This window comes from Rhodnius prolixus, unplaced genomic scaffold (genome assembly GCF_049639745.1).
Source record: "Rhodnius prolixus isolate KJV_2025 unplaced genomic scaffold, Rpr scaffold_13, whole genome shotgun sequence".
NCBI lineage: Eukaryota > Metazoa > Arthropoda > Insecta > Hemiptera > Reduviidae > Rhodnius > Rhodnius prolixus.
The window spans coordinates 830,515-852,025 of NW_027411583.1; the positions used below are offsets into that span (position 1 = coordinate 830,515).

Genomic DNA, 21,511 nt, shown 5'->3' on the forward strand with positions numbered 1-21,511 from the left:
AGTTGAAAATTTTTTGGGTCATGAAATTCTGTAAAATTATGGCCGTTCTACATCTCCCACTTTGAACCACGTATTCGTATAAAATTTTGTTTTCTTGTACACTTTGTTTTTCTCAATTATAAGCTATAGTTATTTTGTGCACAGATCTATAAATGTAGAAGATATAAAGGGTTGAAAATTTTTTGGGTCATGAAATTCTGTAAAATTATGGCCGTTCTATATCTCCCACTTTGAACCACGTATTCGTATAAAATTTTGTTCTCTTGTACACTTTGTTTTTCTCAATTATAAGCTATAGTTATTTTGTGCACAGATCTATAAATGTAGAAGATATAAAGGGTTGAAAATTTTTTGGGTCATGAAATTCTGTAAAATTATGGCCGTTCTATATCTCCCACTGTGAACCACGTATTGGTATGGAATTTTGTTCTCTTATACACTTTGTTTTTCTCAATTATAAACTATAGTTATTTTGTGCACAGATCTATAAATGTAGAAGATATAAAGGGTTGAAAATTTTTTGGGTCATGAAATTCTGTAAAATTATGGCCGTTTTATATCTCCCACTTTGAACCACGTATTCGTATAAAATTTTGTTCTCTTGTACACTTTGTTTTTCTCAATTATAAGCTATAGTTATTTTGTGCACAGATCTATAAATGTAGAAGATATAAAGGGTTGAAAATTTTTTGGGTCATGAAATTCTGTAAAATTATGGCCGTTCTATATCTACCACTGTGAACCACGTATTGGTATGGAATTTTGTTCTCTTATACACTTTGTTTTTCTCAATTATAAACTATAGTTATTTTGTGCACAGATCTATAAATGTAGAAGATATAAAGGGTTGAAAATTTTTTGGGTCATGAAATTCTGTAAAATTATGGCCGTTCTATATCTACCACTGTGAACCACGTATTGGTATGGAATTTTGTTCTCTTATACACTTTGTTTTTCTCAATTATAAACTATAGTTATTTTGTGCACAGATCTATAAATGTAGAAGATATAAAGGGTTGAAAATGTTTTGGGTCATGAAATTCTGTAAAATTATGGACGTTCTATATCTCCCACTGTGAACCACGTATTCGTATGAAATTTGGTTTTCTTGTACACTTTGTTTTTCTCAATTATAAGCTATAATTATTTTGTGCTCAGATCTATAAATGTAGAAGATATAAAGGGTTGAAAATTTTTTGGGTCATGAAATTCTGTAAAATTATGGACGTTCTATATCTCCCACTGTGAACCACGTATTCGTATGAAATTTGGTTTTCTTGTACACTTTGTTTTTCTCAATTATAAGCTATAATTATTTTGTGCTCAGATCTATAAATGTAGAAGATATAAAGGGTTGAAAAAATTTTGGGTCATGAAATTCTGTAAAATTATGGCCGTTCTATATCACCCACTGTGGACCACGTATTGGTATGGAATTTTGTTCTCTTATACACTTTGTTTTTCTCAATTATAAGCTATAGTTATTTTGTGCAAAGATCTATAAATGTAGAAGATATAAAGGGTTGAAAATTTTTTGGGTCATGAAATTCTGTAAAATTATGGCCGTTCTATATCTCCCACTGTGAACCACGTATTGGTATGGAATTTTGTTCTCTTATACACTTTGTTTTTCTCAATTATAAACTATAGTTATTTTGTGCACAGATCTATAAATGTAGAAGATATAAAGGGTTGAAAATTTTTTGGGTCATGAAATTCTGTAAAATTATGGCCGTTCTATATCTCCCACTTTGAACCACGTATTCGTATAAAATTTTGTTCTCTTGTACACTTTGTTTTTCTCAATTATAAGCTATAGTTATTTTGTGCACAGATCTATAAATGTAGAAGATATAAAGGGTTGAAAATGTTTTGGGTCATGAAATTCTGTAAAATTATGGCCGTTCTGTATCTCCCACTGTGAACCACGTATTGGTATGGAATTTTGTTCTCTTATACACTTTGTTTTTCTCAATTATAAACTATAGTTATTTTGTGCACAGATCTATAAATGTAGAAGATATAAAGGGTTGAAAATTTTTTGGGTCATGAAATTCTGTAAAATTATGGCCGTTCTATATCTCCCACTTTGAACCACGTATTCGTATAAAATTTTGTTCTCTTGTACACTTTGTTTTTCTCAATTATAAGCTATCGTTATTTTGTGCCCAGATCTATAAATGTAGAAGATATAAAAAGTTGAAAATTTTTTGGGTCATGAAATTCTGTAAAATTATGGACGTTCTATATCTCCCACTGTGAACCACGTATTCGTATGAAATTTGGTTTTCTTGTACACTTTGTTTTTCTCAATTATAAGCTATAATTATTTTGTGCTCAGATCTATAAATGTAGAAGATATAAAGGGTTGAAAAAATTTTGGGTCATGAAATTCTGTAAAATTATGGCCGTTCTATATCACCCACTGTGGACCACGTATTGGTATGGAATTTTGTTCTCTTATACACTTTGTTTTTCTCAATTATAAGCTATAGTTATTTTGTGCAAAGATCTATAAATGTAGAAGATATAAAGGGTTGAAAATTTTTTGGGTCATGAAATTCTGTAAAATTATGGCCGTTCTATATCACCCACTGTGGACCACGTATTCGTATGAAATTTTGTTCTCTTGTACACTTTGTTTTTCTCAATTATAAACTATAGTTATTTTGTGCACAGATCTATAAATGTAGAAGATATAAAGGGTTGAAAATGTTTTGGGTCATGAAATTCTGTAAAATTATGGCCGTTCTATATCTCCCACTGTGAACCATGTATTCGTATGAAATTTTGTTCTCTTGTACACTTTGTTTTTCTCAATTATAAGCTATAGTTATTTTGTGCACAGATCTATAAATGTAGAAGATATAAAGGATTGAAAATTTTTTGGGTCATGAAATTCTGTAAAATTATGGCCGTTCTATATCTCCCATTGTGAACCACGTATTCGTATGAAATTTTGTTTTCTTGTACACTTTGTTTTTCTCAATTATAAGCTATAGTTATTTTGTGCACAGATCTATAAATGTAGAAGATATAAAGGGTTGAAAATGTTTTGGGTCATGAAATTCTGTAAAATTATGGCTGTTCTATATCTCCCACTGTGAACCACGTATTGGTATGGAATTTTGTTCTCTTATACACTTTGTTTTTCTCAATTATAAGCTATCGTTATTTTGTGCCCAGATCTATAAATGTAGAAGATATAAAGGGTTGAAAATTTTTTGGGTCATGAAATTCTGTAAAATTATGGACGTTCTATATCTCCCACTGTGAACCACGTATTCGTATGAAATTTGGTTTTCTTGTACACTTTGTTTTTCTCAATTATAAGCTATAATTATTTTGTGCTCAGATCTATAAATGTAGAAGATATAAAGGGTTGAAAATTTTTTGGGTCATGAAATTCTGTAAAATTATGGCCGTTCTATATCACCCACTGTGGACCACGTATTGGTATGGAATTTTGTTCTCTTACACACTTTGTTTTTCTCAATAATAAGCTATAGTTATTTTGTGCAAAGATCTATAAATGTAGAAGATATAAAGGGTTGAAAATTTTTTGGGTCATGAAATTCTGTAAAATTATGGCCGTTCTATATCACCCACTGTGGACCACGTATTCGTATGAAATTTTGTTCTCTTGTACACTTTGTTTTTCTCAATTATAAACTATAGTTATTTTGTGCACAGATCTATAAATGTAGAAGATATAAAGGGTTGAAAATGTTTTGGGTCATGAAATTCTGTAAAATTATGGCCGTTCTATATCTCCCACTGTGAACCATGTATTCGTATGAAATTCTGTTCTCTTGTACACTTTGTTTTTCTCAATTATAAACTATAGTTATTTTGTGCACAGATCTATAATTTTAGAAGATATAAAGCAGTGGTTCTTAACCGGTGTTCCGCGAATATAGTCCAAGTGTTCCGCGAAATTTCAATTTTAAATGTATTGAAATTTAGAAACTTAGGAAAGATACGAAAACAAAAAATTGTATTTTTTTTTTAATTTGAATTTAATTTTATGTTCTTGCTAAATACCGAATTTCAAATTATTTAATGTTAGTGTTCCGCGAGAAAAATATATACATATAATTGTGTTCTGCGTCTATTAAAAGGTTAAGAACCACTGATCTACATCCTCACAGCTAGTTTCAACATTACATTTTGTATAACAGCAGTAAAGCTTGCTATACTTTTTTTTACTATAGTATTATATGTATATGTATATACTATATGTATTATAATACATATTTATTCCGAGATTCACGGACATTAAATCCATGTTTGCTAGTATTTTGGCAATTTCTTCGTCCGCTCTGATACAATAATATCGTTTGCGCAAGTCAAATGCTAAAACGACTCGGTCAAAATGACCCCCTCTGAAATAGTCCTTTTTTCAGAGCAATATTTAATAAAAGGAGAAAAAGAGGATTTCCTAACCTTTAAGCCTAACATCTTGGATGCTTTAAATAACTAATTCATAAACCGAGGAAGAATCCCATCACCGCTATGGACAATTCATTAACCAATCCTGAGTATTATATAACGGTCTGCATCATTTGAACACTTATTTCTCATAACTATCGTCCATTGAAAGACGTATTGAAGCACATAAGGGGGTACGGGAACATATAGGACCCTCTCCAATCATGAGTATTGAATAACATTGTTGGGCTGCCATTGATCTCATTAAATATTCGAAAAGAAAAAAGAGTAATAGTTCACCTGAATACGGCCTCCAACATTGGCATTCGCTAAAGAGGCTACACGATGGCCTCTTATTCTAGGATTGTGAGGTCCATGGAGATCGGGTGACCCGGGTGAAGTTACCAGCACACTTGGTTTTTCCTTTCTCATCTCATATATATCTGCACAAAATTAAAAAAAAAAAATTCTTTCCTGTAACATGCAACTTTAAATGAAATAGTTTTGAATGAAAAGAGATGTCCATTAACACAAAAATGGATTTTTCGGAATGGTATGTCACATACACTTACTATATAATGCTTTGCTTAATGACATCTCTATTTTTTCCCAATAACTCTTTAGTAATAACTGATTTAATGAAATGATCATATATATTATTTATGTAACACATATTTTTTTCCAGTACTGGAAAGAAAAACAATAAATACCACAATTAGATGTTAATAGAAAGCCAAAACCATATTATGGTTAATTATGGAAACATATGAAGTAATAAATATGCTCTGTTGATATGACTAAAGCAACGAATCACACCTAAACATTAAAGGCCTTTTTCAAATATTTATTAAAATATTCCACTAATTTGCAACTAGTAAGCAACTAAAACAACTCTGCTAACAATTCTCTATTTTTGGTACAATAATTTACCAATTTAAGTAGACAGTAAATGAAATAAAGGGATTACTTATATATTTAAAATAAAAAATCAATGAAATAGGGTCTTTGGAATTCGAAGAACAAGGAAATGTGACTTATTTTCGATCCTTTACAGTTAGCAATACCTGCAACAGTATAAAATTGTAATAATGGAATATGTATAAATGATATTATAAAAGCAGTCAAAAATATATTTTTAATAATTACTTTCTAAATTATTTTGTAAAGTACAAGTCAATAAGATTCATATCCATAGGAAGTTTACTGTAGAAAATTTAATTCTCAACAGCATGAATTAAATTTAATTTTACTATAGTATACAAATTTCGTAATTTTGACTCATATCGAGAAGAGTCATAAAAGCTACAACATATTCTATGTTCTTATCATCTACTTCCAGAAATAGAAATTGTAAAAAATTACGTTCAAGGAGGGGGTTATCTAAGTGGTAGTACGTTTTCGAAGCAATTATATTCTTAAGATAGCACTTTATGTAAACAGATTTTCCTCACACTTTGAATTCCACAGTTCTAGTAAAAATGAAGTTTACTGATCATCTGGTTTCAGCCAAAACCATTGTAATAGATGCGTCATTATTACCAAAACAGAGTTTTTGAGCTTCCATAAAACCAAGTTTTGAAGTATTTGGTTCAAACTAACACGCATGTTTACAAGCACAAACAGTTTTCTGCTCAAAACATGTGTTCTGGTGAAAATTTAATTTTTGTCCATTTGATACGATTGCAATACTTCCTAATAATAAAAATTGCAATGAATTATACATAATACATCTTTTTTAAAAAATTAAATCTTCTCTTTTACAATAAATTACACGATCAACACTTGATTGATATAAAATTATTCTTAAATATTATTATTACATTTTAATCACACTATAAATGTGACAAGCCAATGCTTTCAGAAGCTGAGAGGGCTTTAAAATTAATTAACTAACTATGCTCTACTGATGAGTGTCCCGGATTAGGCAATAATTCTTGAAGAAATACTGGAAGCCTCGGCCGAGAGAACTAAAGGCCAGCGAAAGTGTTCGAGAAATGTCAAACTAATGTGCTCCTTGCAACTAGAAAGCATTGTATAGAATAAAGCATATTATCACAAAATCCCTCGAGGTCCTCATCAGTTAGTGCTCGAGGAAAAGTGTAAACAGTAAACGATGTTGATTCTGGATATAGTAGCATTTATAAACGACACTAGGCAACCATCATTGATTCCACAGTGCGGTTTTTAACTAAAGTACAAAACAATGGGTGATAATAGAAAGAAAAACGCTCGGCATTTATTGCTCAAATTTTTAACTGCCTCTCCAAGATATTCAGAGAAGAGTTTGGCTGTTGAGATTTTGCGTTACATAATCTGGGGGTTGGAGATGATCTCAACAACTGTCGAGGTCGGCAAAGACATAAACCAATCTAAGATTATGGGAGCAGTTCATTAACGAGTTATTCGCCATACGTAATGCAGTGAGGTCACCAATTTTGGGATTTGTTAAAGAAAATAGGAAATGTTTTCAATAATTAAATTGTTAACGTTACCATGTTTTGTTTTCATCTAATTTAATGAAACTGTCTTCGAGACATGTAAGGAAAGCTATTAGGTATGTTCAGCAGTCCAAAAGAAAACTTCCTCTTCTTTAATTGAGTATTTTTCTCTTGTTAATATTATAAAATATTTTGTATTTAACTTGTGCTCACTATATTGCTGTTTGACGCTTAAGTTCTAACATAGTGGTTATCACTTACTTAAACGCAAGAATTTCACTTGGTTTTAATTTTTTTCTGATCATTTTTATCCAATTGTTTCAAAAGGCTATTAAAGTCCCATGTTCACTAAGACGAGTAACATGTGTTTCCTAAACTGCATATTTCGGGTTGCATTTAAAAGATGAATATTTCTAATCTTAACAGTGTTAACAATATCTTAACAGTAACGTAACTTAAGAGTATCTTAACACTGAGCAAAAATGGAAATATGGGAAACTATAAAAAAAAAGACATAACTTTTCTAAAGTTCCAGAAACAAAACATTTTCATTTCAAGAATGTTTCAAGCTATTAAATGTGAAATAGAAGTAAAGAAATATAAAGGGGATGAATGATAACAAAGTGAATAATTTCAATTATGGCAGCAATGACACTGTTCAGAGATGTATGTGAAATAATAAAGGAGAATCAGCAATTTAGAATAGTTGTAACTACGCGAAATAAATATGTGAACAAAATGAAATGGTAATACAATCGACTGTTTCATTACAAAAAACCTTAACAAGAATTATGCTGCAATCAAAAATACAATAATTTACAGCCAAATATTCATATGTTTATTTATTCCAAAACAAGTACAAAATTTCACTATCTACTGAGTAAAAAACAAAGAAAGAAAATACCACACTTAAAAAGAAGAATGATGTAACATAAATGTACTTGTGAACAGTAGATTCTTTCAAGGAATTTTCAAAGATGTAGTTTTATTTTTACTGTTCACAGAGTTTAAGAAAGGATCAAATTGGAAACCATATCGAGAGCAAAGAGAGAATGGCGTGTGAGTGAGTGAGAGAGACAGTCCTATGGGAAAAGGGAAACTTACCTTTATGAGGCTGAGTGGAAGGAGTGTAAGGAAGCCGAGTATGTCTCAGTCCAAGCGCCCGAGATACTATCAGTTCCACCTGAGGTTCTTGTTTACTTTCGGCAATTATATCGTATACTTCTTGGAAACTCTTCCCTTTTAATGACCTTCCATTCCATTCTAGGACTTCATCACCTAAAATTGTATTAAAAAAGAAATTTTCAATTTAATAAAACATATACTACCATTATTTTCATGTAAATTCTCAAAATACGTATGACGGAAATATCAAGACGAACTCGTTCTTGAATCACATTTCACTGAACTTGAATTTCCTTTAAGATAAAAATATAGTCGAGTTAAGTTTTTTTTATAGGAAAATGTTTTAAAATTCAAGAAAATGTATTTAATCTACATTTTTATGAACCATAATTACAAAATCCAAAAAACGAATTTGCGAAGAATACGTCAATAAAAGGGCCATTTTTTGAAACAGTTCTATTCTAAAATTCAAGTGAATGAGAATCTGAATCTGAGTTAAAGTTAATGGGAATTATTAATACACATATTGCTTCAATTCTGGAAAACACTTCTTATGTAAGCAGAGGCACTAGTTACATTTTTTAATATTAAAATTGATGTTTTTGTGAAGAGACGCTAGATAAACAAACCAGCTATACATTACCACTTACTGAATTACTCAATATGTTTCAGTAAAGTGACTGTTAATAGTAATTCTTTCCTGAACAAGTTGATACATATATACATATTACAGTTTATATAAATGTATTTATAGGTTGATAAATAAGACTTGCTGGGCTAGGAAGACGTTTATGGAATTTGACCTATTATTATGGTGAATGCGTTAACTAAACCAAAAAGGTGCATCCGATAATAAAGGGAGAAAGAATTTCAAATCAAAGAATATCTAACAACCTTCCCAGTTATGTAAAATGAAAACAAAAATCTTGGCAAATACTTTTTAAAAATTTTAACGAGTTCTTTTTTAGATGGTTTTCAGGCAATCTCTGTAAGTTTATCGACCTTTTGACCGACAAGGATCTAATCAGGAGATAATTGTTGTTTAACTTGAATAATATAATACTAATAGTAATCACTTATTTCTCTTTCCTAGAGAAAAATAGTAGAAATAGAATGAACCCGATGGGATCTAAAAAAAAATTATTGACTATTAAACTAACGAGAAACTTAATTAATTTAGTTTTCCAATATAACCAATTTTCTTAATACTGTATGCAACATATATATATGTATATATCCTAATAATACATACATATATACCTAACGATTTCTTTATCAATGAATAAAACTTAACGCCTATTTTTTGGAGGTGGATTTAATGTCTAGGTACCAAACAAGAGGCTTTTACTTTGCTATTAACCCAGAAGGAAGAAAGAATACTGGCAATTTCAGTCATTATTTTTTATTTATTTTGCCGAGCTTTCGATCTAGAGACTAACTCACCTTCAGGGCTGTGGAACATATTTTACAGTAGAGTTATGGTGATTGTGTTATAATTAATTTGTATAAAGTTATGTAGCTTAAAAAAAATTATTTACCTTATTGACCATATAATATTTTTACATTGTTATGTACTTAGTGCAACTTCTACCATGTCTGCTCATCAAATGAAATGATCGGTTTTATATATAAGGTTTGTGAAGAAGTGACCAATGTTGCCAACTGTCAGTTTTGAAATTTAGCCTATTTTTAGTCTTTGATAAGTAAATAATTTCTAGTACTTTATTTTTTATGTGTGTTTGTCTCTGATTTTAGTATCTTTGTATATGGGAAATCTAAAGTGTGATTATTTTCTGTGCTATGTAAGTGGGTGGATGTGAGTTTTAGATTTAGTGAAATGAAATGTTTACACAGTTTTTTTTCTGTATTAAAGATGTATTTCTTGTGTTTTTGTGGTATTGCTGCATAATATTATGTCATCTACGTATTTTTTGGGGAAGAAATGTGTGGATTGGTTGTAAGTTCGTTAAAAAGATCGTCTAAGACGATGTCGGCAATGAACGGCATTTCCCAACAAGGGTTTTCCATCGCCAGTCCTTTTTATCTACATATTTATACAATTTGTTCTGTAAGAGAAATACGATGTGTTAATGCAAAATTGTAGGATGTCTTAAAAGTTTGTTTATCCATTTTTGTGGTTTATATGACGTGAGAGTCACATTTATTGAGGATAATTTCTATTGCTTTAGAAGTTGGTTTGTTCGTAAAAAGGGAGATTATGTCAAGTGAAATCAGTTTGTAGGCCAGAAGGTTCAGTAGCTTGATCTTTCAAATCTTTAAAGTCCAATGAGTTCCTGATGTTATATTGATGGTTCCGTAATGGTGTTAGGTAGCTGCATAAGGAATTTGGATAGATTGATAGTGGGAGAATTTAAGCAGGATAGGATGGGACGGAGTTGAACATCTATTCAGTGAGTTGATGAATTTTGATTCTGGTGTTTGAAGTTAATGTGAATTTTCAGTAACTGATTGTATGTTTTTGATAGTGTAGTAGTAATTTATTCTATTAGTAGCAGTTATGTTTAATGTTTTTATACTTGTTACTTATAAGATTAGGAAAACTATTATTGTTTTTACATTTGTATATCATAAATATTATTTAAGTATAAAATATATTGTAATAAAGTAAATAATTTTTGTAAACTACATAACTTAATACAATTTCTTTATAACACGATTATTATAACTCTACTGTTAAATATGTTCCACATACCTGAAGATAACCTGGTCCCTAGGTCGAAAGCTTGGCATTAATTCTCCCACCATGAATAAAAAAAATAATGAATGAAATTGGCATTATTCTTTCTTCCTTCTAGATTAATGCATCAGCCACTCAAAATAATGAACTTTAATATTAACATTTTCCCAAAAACATTAATGTTGCCACACACCCACCAGACTGCGCTAATGAACACTATAAAAAAAAAAAACCTCTCCTTATTTTTACATTAATCACCATGTAAATATTTACATTCTCCCAGAGGAGCATGGAGGTAGATGAATTTTGGTACCAGAGATTGGTAACCCTATCTTCTTTGGTATTTAACATAGATCCCCAAAGGTTTCCAGGATTGAAGGGAAGTATAAAGGATAAGTCTATTAAAAAATAAAAAACTAAAGGACCATACCAGGCCTAAGTTGGCCTTCGATATCTGCTGTACTTCCTTTTTTTACTTTCTCAATTAAAGCTCCTCTTCCGCCAGTTTCCAATAGTTTTCCACCTACTACTTTTAATCCTAGAATGGCCGCGCTTGAAGTTGGTCCTACACCTTCTCTTATTGTTTTCTTCAATATCATATGGCCAATCATATTTGTACCATCTTTGCTAACTTGCCAGGATAGTGGATGCTGAAAAATAAAAAAAAACTATGTTAATAAACTTTTTCTCATAAAAAAAAACATTAATTTAAAAACTAAATATACATTTAATTAGTGAGAAAAATTAGCCAACTAAGTGAACTTTAGATACGTTAGACAAAGTCAACTAAAATAAAAAAAAAATCTATTCAAGGTGATTCTTGTTTTCAATTCTCCCATAAATGAAGCTCATAATATTACAATCAAAGCTAAATTTAATTGACGTCGCTTATTTACTTTCAGCAATATTCTCATTTTAATTTTTTTATGACAACTTTTTACTTATTTATTTTCATTTCATAACGATATTTAACTTGCTATTAGTTAAAAGGAATGCGAGTTTGTTTATTGGGTTCTATATAGCAAGTATCTACGGAGAAAATCCGTCGAGCAGGTCCTCCTTAGCCCCATTATTGACATTATACTATTAATTCATAGTTACTTTTGATCATTTATGCTAGATTTGATTTCTTTTTCTATTGAAATTCTCTTTATTAATTAATATTTTTTTAGAAAAATAACAGTAAATTTGTCCGAAGTTGTTAATAATTCTAAAACTTCTTTCTTTTTTTTTCTTTTTTTTTTTTTTGGCGCATCAACAGCTGAGGTCATTAGCGCCCGGAGCTTTTTCCAGTGCACTGCCGGCCTCCGGACAGTGTTCTCTCGTTACAGACAACACTGTCCATCACCGGACAGTGAGCTGTAAGAAGCTCCTAGGAAGAGAAAATCTAAGGGTCAGCTGCTGGATTCGAACCCGGGACCTCCGCGTGGGAGTCCAGTATGCTAACCTCATAGCTAATCCCTTCCCTAACTTCTTTCTTAATACTGGCTTCTATTAACGGCATAATTATACTTTTGATAACAGCGAATTTCTCTTCCTTTTGTCAAAATACTCGCATATTTCTAAACAGTCTGAGGTGAAAATATAACGTAATCTTCTGCAAGTACTCGCAAAATGGAGGTCGATCACGGGCAGTGATGGATACTTGTATGTTGCCGGAAATATCAATTGATGAAACTCTTTCTTTTATTGATAATGAAGATAAGCTTTGCCCAATTCCTTAAGCTACAGTCGCAATATTTTATTGTTCTCTGGTGAATGAATAAGTTCATGTGTCAAAACAAGAGTATAACTTAGCTTTGTAAACTTGACTTCTAGTTGCACGTCTCCTTTTTAAAACGAATTATCAGAGCCTTGATAACCACAGTAATGAAAAATGTGTTGTTTTTTTTGCTGGGTTTTTGATTCTTTGAGTTCTTTTCTAATTTTATTTTAATCTTTTTGAGTAATTAAAATCAATGTAGGTCGCACGGTAATCTAAGTACAAATTTCATTTAGAAGTCTCTCTGTGAATAAGTAGAAATACAATTTTTTCTCTTCAAATAATATTAATATCATTATTATTTTGATTTTGATTATTTGTCCAGAATGTAGAGAGTAAAAATTCAAATTTTTTTATTCTCTGCCGCTTTAAATGTTACTTTTATTTTATTATTTTCCTTTCAGGAGAGAGAAGGTCCTTTAAACATTTCATTCACCAATAATAAAAAATATTAACCTGATTTATTAATTTATAAAACAGTTAAAACCCATTATCACCTTATTAAAAAAATATTTTTTAAAGTTTTATTTATATATGTTATACCTCTGGACTTAACGGTATATATGGAGGGGCGACTCGTTAAAAATAGGAAAAGATGAACAGAGATGTGAAGATAATTTTTAAGAAAAGTAAAAAATTACATAAAACAATTTTCGAACATTTCCAAAACATTTATTTATTTCTTGTACACCAAATAAATTTGTTTGAAACCTGCAAATTTATTGAGAAAATTTCCAAAAAAAGGTTAAAACTATTTCTTTTTTAATAGAAATATTGGCTAAAGATGGCAATCTGTCTAGGAATATAGAATTTCTTAAATATATCCGCTTAGAAAGTGTAAATCATCTTTCAATCGAAGCCCTTGTTGAAGGATTTGTTAAAAATAAAATAAAATAGTTAACAAGCTGTTTAAAATAAACTCAATTATGAAATCTGTGAAAATAGGAACGAGGGAATTCAAATGAAGCAAGACGACAACGTCTAAACCACTTTACTCAGATCACAAACTCCAGGGGTCAAACAAATGTTAAGCCAGGCGAATGATGACAAGGTCAGTAGGGCAACGATGCTAAAGGAAGGCAGAGCTAACTGAATCCATTCCGTACTCTTCACTTGGGTTTCCTTGTTTCATTTTCTACAGAAATGCAATGAATCAGTAACAGGATAATTGTATTCATTATATTTCCGCGAAGTACTGCATAATAGTATCCCATTATATTTTGGTAATCCATTACAGACCGATTAATTGATTCGGACTAATATTTAAGTTAAGAAAATATAAATGAAAAGGCACAAATGCACTTCTCCTCCTAGCAAGCCGCCACTGCGTATACTTACGAATATCTTATTTTCCAGAAATTAATAAATAAGAACGGTTGATTTTTTAAAATTATTATTATTATATTAAAGAATATACAGTTAAATGAAACAACCTTTGAATTAAATACTTCAAACACATTTAAAAGGTTAACTGTCATATTTTAACCAGAAGATCAATATCGCTGATAATGGGTTTTAAGGTTTAAATATAAAAATTATCTGATTTTAATACAACTACATTTAGTAAAACTACTCTACAACTCTTAGGTGCTTTAATAGGGGAGGGATATCAAAAATTAAGGACTTTTATTTTGGCAAATTTGTTAATGTTTATGACTAGTGTGTGTGTAAATTTATTAAGGCAATTGCTATTTTAATCAATGGTCAATTCAGGTTATAATATTGGATATATGTATATCCCAAAAAAAAGATTTTGAAAGTTCAGCCGACATTGAGGCATAGATGACAACCTAGCGCAACTGTTTTAGAATCTAATTCCTGGTCAATATACTTAGGTGATGATTTCAACTTGGGTTTAAATTGCAATTGTAAGAAAAATAAGTGAACGAGTTAGGTTTAAGTATACTGTGTTTGTTGGTAATAACAAGTACATCATCATAGATTCATTATAACCAAAGAAGTTTTGAAGGAAGGAAGTTTAGGCTTTCCAGGACATCCTTAAAAATAATGTCCGTGAAAAGAATTGCAAACCAAAGCTATGATAGTAGATTTTACCATAATTCAGTGACACCGAAGCAATTTTGAAGAGTTATACCAGATTATTACTTTTTCTTATAGTACTAGGTGATACGAGGAATGAACAATCACGCCAAATCCTCGGACATTCGAGTTTGGTCTGATCAACAAAATAGTTGATCTGGGTTCAAAGCAATTTTGTAAGTTAGAACCACAAGAACAGGGTATAGTATTCACACATTATTTTTTTAATTTTTTCTATGCAGGCTCTTGGCAAATTAATTATTCAGATGTAAGCGTCTAGATAAAAAAAAAACAAACCGTATTTTAATCCACTTTCAGACTAAATCTATTTTGAATAATTACAATAACTTACTTATATTTTGGTAGTTTTTCGTTTAATGTTGTCTGGGCGATAGAATCAATATTACATTTAATCAGGAAAATGAAGTATCAAAAATTTGTAAACCTGAACTTTAAATCAATGCAGGAAATGTGTGAAGTAGGTCAAGGAAATTTTCGAATAAGGCAAGTTCTTGAAGAGGAATTTTAAAAAAAACAGCGCTCATGCACTAAACAATATGGCCTAAAGGCGAGGTTTCTTTTCTGCGGGTTACTGACGCCTTTTTTTGTGCCACACGCAAGCAGGTCCAATAATAATAATTGTAGTTTCCCCAATTGTGTTCACGTTACTGGGGTCACTATCGTTGGTTACTCTAAATCGATAGAACCTTTATTTCTGCAAAGAGGAAGTATACTCTTGCCTACATAAAGAAAGATTTGCAAGTGCAATAGATTTCAAAATTTAATGAAAAAAAATTGCATACGATTTAGAGAAAATTGCAGAAAATAATAAAAAAGTTCCTTTCAGCCAATTGATGTGAGCAAAACTTTAAAAAAAAGAACTGCTTTTGCGAAACTTCGTGCAAATAAACTTCTTCCTTTTTTTTTTAGACGTCAAATGAAATAAAGAAAATTAATAAAAACAAAAAGATTCCACTTATTGAATTGGAACATATCTTTCATTAATGACTTAACTTTTACGCTCAATATTTTTATTTATTTATTTATTTGTTACCTTTTAAAAATTTATATTGCGGCTTATAACTTGTAACAATTACCAACAGTATAGCGAGGTTGTTTTAACTAGGTTAACAGGCTTTTTATTATTTATTTATTATTTAAGGCGCATCAACATCTGAGGTTGTTTTTCAGAGAACTGCCGGCCTCCGGACATTGTTCTCGTTACAGACAACACTGTCCAACACCGGACAGTGAGCTGCAAGAAGCTCCTAGAAAATATAAGGGTTAGCAACCGGTTTCTAACCCGAGGGAATCCAATACGCTAACCGCATAGGGCTTTTTCTTGTTGAAAAATTGCTTCCATCGAAATGTTATTCATTTCCTTTTTCTTTTGAGGTTATTTTTTTTTCTGTTACCATTTTTACAATAGTTTTACTTCTGCGCTAAAAAACACGTGTTCGAAATTCGGTAGAAAATTATACAGAGCAATAGTATAGGAAGCCTTCAAATTTAATAATCAATTATTCCACCTGACATTTGTCCCATATCATAACTATATGAAAATAAGATTGGGATCACGTGACACATGAATGGTAGCGTTTTATTATAAAATAAATAATATTGCTCCACGATTAGTTGGGATAGAAATCAGTAATTATTTTGGTTAAAATTAAAAAAAATAACAACTTTCGTCACTTTGTTTCGCCACTCTCCTTGTAAATATCTTTAAATAAAGGGGCCGGAATCCTCTAGTTAAATAAAGTAACAGATTTTTTACATTCTGAGCTATTTATTTAAAGAATTATTTAAGTCTCTACTTTGACTATAAAAACTCAACTTTTGGTTACCAAAAGAATATTTTATGTTTTATCAATTTAACTGCCTAGGATTCATTAATAAATTTATGAATGAATTTTCATAAGCAAGTCAAATAAAGCCCTATACAATTTTTACTCCAAGTAAGTATTTGAATCGAAGATAAACATTATGTTTCCACAATATGCACTGTTGAAATAACTGTTTCACGATATGCTACCTCTCCAATTGTCATCTACACCTCAATGATAGCAAAACTTGAAACAAACAATGGGTAAAATTAATTGAAGAAATTAGTTACAGATTAAAAAAATGATTTCCGTAATATGGAATTACTGTAGTCTCAAAATTAAAGGGAATTACACAAAATTAAAGAAAAACACAATCCAAAATAACTCACCAATCCAAAAGATTGTATTATCTTTATGGGCTGAAAAAAAAATATTTCTTTTTTTCACTAAGAAACTTTAGAAGTAAAAAAAAAATTAATTAATACACGTTGTAGAGTAGTGTGGAAAAGTAACATTTAAAAATAGATTCTTCAAATAATGAATTAATCCTGTAATCATCTTAAAATTGAATCATATTAAACTCTTAAACTATCTAAAACTAAATTTAAAGAACAATAACAATAAAAAAAATATGCTAGCAATAAAGTGCATATTTATGGCAAATTAAAAAAAACAAAAAACAAAACAGAACATTAAAAAACTACATTTACACAATTTAATAAACAAAAATTTTGCTCATGCACATGCCAAAATTATTTAGTATACTTATACATATTTTGTTTTTGTATTAAAGCATTCACATTGAAAATGCACAACACAGAAATAGTAAAAATAAGTATAAAATTTATATTTTCTTTTTATTCCATAAAGAAAATGAACTAAAATCATCATAAATAAATGATTTTTTTTTTTAATTTAATTAGGATTTCCCAGTTAGAAAGCACCATACGTACTTACATATTAAATCAATTCCATTGAGGAAAATTACCTCTTCAATTGGCTATAAATGAGATTCGCAATAATATATAAACTTACGTACACAAAATAAAAAAAATGCATTCCTCAAAAGGAGGCGCAGGCTTAAAACTTTTTACCATTTTCTTACATTAACCAAAGTAGTAAATAATTTCAACGAGGAGTGATGGCTACAATTAAAAAAGATTAATACCGTATCACATCAACTTGGTTAACAATACATTCATTCTCTAAACATGACGGAAAACGGGTTATAACCTCTGGCGGTATCTCTACTAATCTGAAGATGAAAACGAAGCTTGAAATTTAAATTAATTAAATAGGGCAAACAAGCAGGGTAAAACAAAATTTCGAAATACCCTTGTTGTACCAAGAAATTACAAAATCTTGTCACGTTGGGAGATGGATGACACTAGATTATCATTCAATAATCTTTGTTTTTTTGTACCGATGAGGATTGATCTGCCTTGGATAAAGAATATAGGTGACCTCAACCCAACAATTATGGCATTTCCAACCGTTACAAGTGGATAACTTAAAATGATCTCTGGCAGCACATTCAAAATTATACCTTCCTACATATAACATTTTAAGATGGTGCCATTGGTGATCCCAGAACATTTCTTTCTTTCCACTACTGCAGCCTGGCTGTCCTATGAAGTCGTGTCATTGATATCACCAGATATTATACGATGGTAAACTGTTCGCATGGATACTTTTGACTTGTCTTGACTGGATGCAATGATGCTGGATGTCGTTCTTCAATTACGGAACTCTATCTAAACGAGATACGATTCCTAGAAAGAAGATACTCAGCTTCTACCCCTTTTAAAGTTATTTAATTTTGGGTAACGCTGTCACATTTTGAAGTTTTATGCCCTACTTTCTCATAAATTTCTAAACAAATAACTATTTTACCTTCACAAAAACTTAAATTGTGTATCACTGTTCATTACATTATTTTTTGGTGACTGATTCATAGGATGAAATAACTGTCAGTTTCAGTTGATATATTTTTATTATGACGAGCTTTTGACCTAGGGACTAGGTCATCTTCAGGGCTAATTGACAATGTAATATTCCATGTAATAGCTCAAGAGCAGACAAGATAGAAGACATACCAACCCTTTAATATGTAAAATATAATTACTAAATTAATTAATAATAAAGATAATTATTGTAAATTAGCCCTGAAGATGACCTAGTCCCTAGGTTGAAAGCTCGGCATAATAAAAATATATCATAACTGAAATTTTTTTTGTTTAATTTAAGACGCATCAACATCTTGTCATTGACAACCGGAACTTTTTTATTCATTCTTTTACAAACACAGTTCATCACTATACAGTAAGTAAGCTGTAAGAAGCTCACAAGAAGAGAAACTGCTAGCTCCTGCAACAAGATTCGAACTGGGGATCTCTACCTGGGAATCCAATAATACTTACGCTAATCACTGGGTTCTTTAACATGAACTTTAACTGATAAGATCTTTACTCCAATTGAAATCATTCAGCATTTTGGTTAATGTAAATAAAGTGTGAAACCTGAAACTTTAACCCGTGTAATTTTTTTGGAGGGCACGTAATTTATTTTTATTACAAAAAAATAAAGTAATTTAGGCTTATTTCTCATTGAATTTGTATGTAACGGCAAAAATAAAAAATAAATAAATAAACAGATAAAATCAATTATTAGATGATTATATAGCCAAAATAAATTATACGTCACAACAGCCTTATTAACAAAATTTATTCATAAATATCTACGGTCTATGTTTAGTGATTTATTTTTTTTCTGTTTGTATTTTTACACTCAATAAGATGAAGTTAGTGGGTAGAAGCCATAAAAAGCCATTGAACTACAGACAGTGGAGGGAATTGTGTTCAACTGGAATTCAAAATAATTATCCTAATAAAATTAATAAAAATAAAAAAACACCTTGGGATTTGAAAAAAGAAAAAAGGTTGAATACTTAAAACAAATTCTATAGCCACAAAATCTCGATTCAAGATTGTAAACTGTTCAAAACAATTAAATAAAGGATAACCATCATATTTAGCTATTTGTCTGCGATGACTGATTACAATTCGTTTAAGACCTGATTGCAGTCCTTCACAGAGATCACTTCAGAAACTTCCAACTACCAGGTAGCAGACTGCTGATGTATTAATCTTACTAAAAAAGTAATCGCCTATTTTTTCAGGCGGGGCTTAACGTCCAACTACCAATTAGGTGTCGTGGACGGAGGCGACTAGCAAACATACTTTACTGTAAATTTCTTTTTATTAACCATTAAATAAAATCCAAGGCCTAAAGACCGGGAATCGAACCCAGTACCACAATACATATTAGCTTCGCAGGTCTCGCCTCTAACCGCTCGGCTACCGTGGCGCCTTAATCTTACTAAGACAGTCAAGCGGCACTGAAGGCCCTCTCTTCCTTCAGAACTACCTCTTCCCTGGTCTGGGAATGTAAAAAGGCCCTAGATCAACTGCCTCGGCACAATAAAGTCCGATTGGAGTGGGTGCCGGGCCATGTGGGGATTAAGGGGAATGAAATAGCTGATCAGTTGGCCAGGAATGGAGCCACTACTCCTTTCATTGGCCCAGTACAAGTCCTGGGGATCACTAGGGGGTGCAGTTCGTGAGGCTCTCAGAGATTGGATCTAGAGAGAACATGAAAAGTACTGGGTGATACTTCCTGGGGTCAAACACAGCAAAAGGGTTATGCTCTTGTTGGGCAAACAAAGAACCAATGCGACTCTGAGCTTGGGCAGAAATCAGATCTCTCTGATTGCAGGCCTATTCACAGGGCACGAAAGGTTCAGAAAGCACCTGCACAAGATAGGAACTCGGAACCGTTGTGCAGATTGTGCCAGGAAGAGGAAGAAACGACCTCTCGACCTCTTTTAACGGCGTTGCAATCGAGAGACTGCGCTATGATATCTTTGGTACCTTGAGACCAAAGGAGATAGTAGCGCAAAAGGTACTGGTAGGGAAAGTCCTCAACCTCTTTAGTAGGGGAGATTTCGTCTACTAGAACCAAAAACGGCACAATAAGCCTCTTGTGGCTGCTGAAATCTTTACCAAATAAACATTAAGCAGAATAAAGAGGTTTAAAGAATAAAGAGCAGCGTTAATTCTATACCGCTCTACTATACCAGCATCCTGTCATTTCGATTCTATGCCTAAAAGAGCCTCTCATCCAGTCGACAGGGCCAGAATCGACTACTGTATTATTATCATTATTACTGGGAGCGCTCCAAGGATACGGTGGTATCTGAGCTTAAATGCAGTTTTACGGAAAAACATTTTTTAATGCAACGATCAAAAATCTCTCGGGACAGTTTATGATCGAAACAGCGCTATTCCCCCACAGTACCAAGAAGTAAATTGACCTCTTTTTTTTTTTTTTTTGGATTAAAGGGAAATCAAATTTGAATTTCCAAATCCAAATCAGCTAAGTAAAAACCGGCCACCCTTTATATTCTATCAGAACAGTGTAAATCGAGATGTGTGCAAACTACGTGTGAATCTAAATGGTGTTGTCCCTAGGCTAAATCCAAGTTCTGTTCTCACTTTTTCAGCTCTATTTTACAACTTTCTTATTTTTTTCTTTCTCTTCTGATTTTTGTTTAATTTTCAAAAAAAAGAAAAATAATGATTATTCAATAATTGCTAACTAAATTCTAGCCGCTAGCTTTTAGTGCTTGTTTTGTTTCGTTTTTTTTTTTGTTCTTTTATGGCGTTGATGAATATTGTTGTTTACCTTTGGAGCGGAATTAGAGTCTTCAGATGAAGTGAATGTACTGGATGTATCAATGCCAGAGTCCTTAGTGCCGTGTCCATCAAATCTGACTGTCTTCTTGCGTCGCCGGTCGATAAGTGAGACAACTGGACCCTCTCGCCTCTCGGGCACCACTGCCAAGTTGTAACAACAACAACCAACAACAACTATACAACACACTACATTACAACAACACAACACACAACATACAGAGAAATCAAAATAGATTCCAGTGTGAAGATATGGAAAGAGAAAGAGATTCAAAGAGGACAAAATTTGAAATTAAAAAAAACAAAAAAAAATTTAAAAGTGAAAACAGTTAAAAAAAAATAAAATAAATGAAAAACGAAATCATAATAAGGTTTGAGCAGATTCTGTGCTGTTGTTTTCCACATCTGAATTTCTCAAAAATTTTTTCCACATCATGCCC

General features: G+C 31.3%; 1 protein-coding gene across 19 annotated transcripts in view; it reads right to left on the bottom strand.

Moving 5' to 3' along the window:
- Positions 1 to 21,511, bottom strand: part of Rim (Rab3 interacting molecule) — a 103,236-nt gene that overhangs the window by 28,841 nt on the left and 52,884 nt on the right. For 15 of the 19 annotated variants that reach the window (XR_012454629.1, XM_074115736.1, XM_074115742.1 and 12 more), the window contains 4 exons: positions 21,064 to 21,248; positions 11,123 to 11,342; positions 7,974 to 8,147; positions 4,732 to 4,874 (listed from right to left, as the gene is read on the bottom strand). Coding sequence is in view for 18 of the 19 variants with exons in the window: in XM_074115736.1 (XP_073971837.1) it covers positions 4,732 to 4,874; positions 7,974 to 8,147; positions 11,123 to 11,342; positions 21,064 to 21,248 (722 nt within the window). In the remaining variant the exon portion in view is untranslated. The remainder of the gene's footprint in view (positions 1 to 4,731; positions 4,875 to 7,973; positions 8,148 to 11,122; positions 11,343 to 21,063; positions 21,249 to 21,511) is intronic. The other 4 variants (XM_074115743.1, XM_074115737.1, XM_074115745.1 and 1 more) reach the window with 3 other exon arrangements.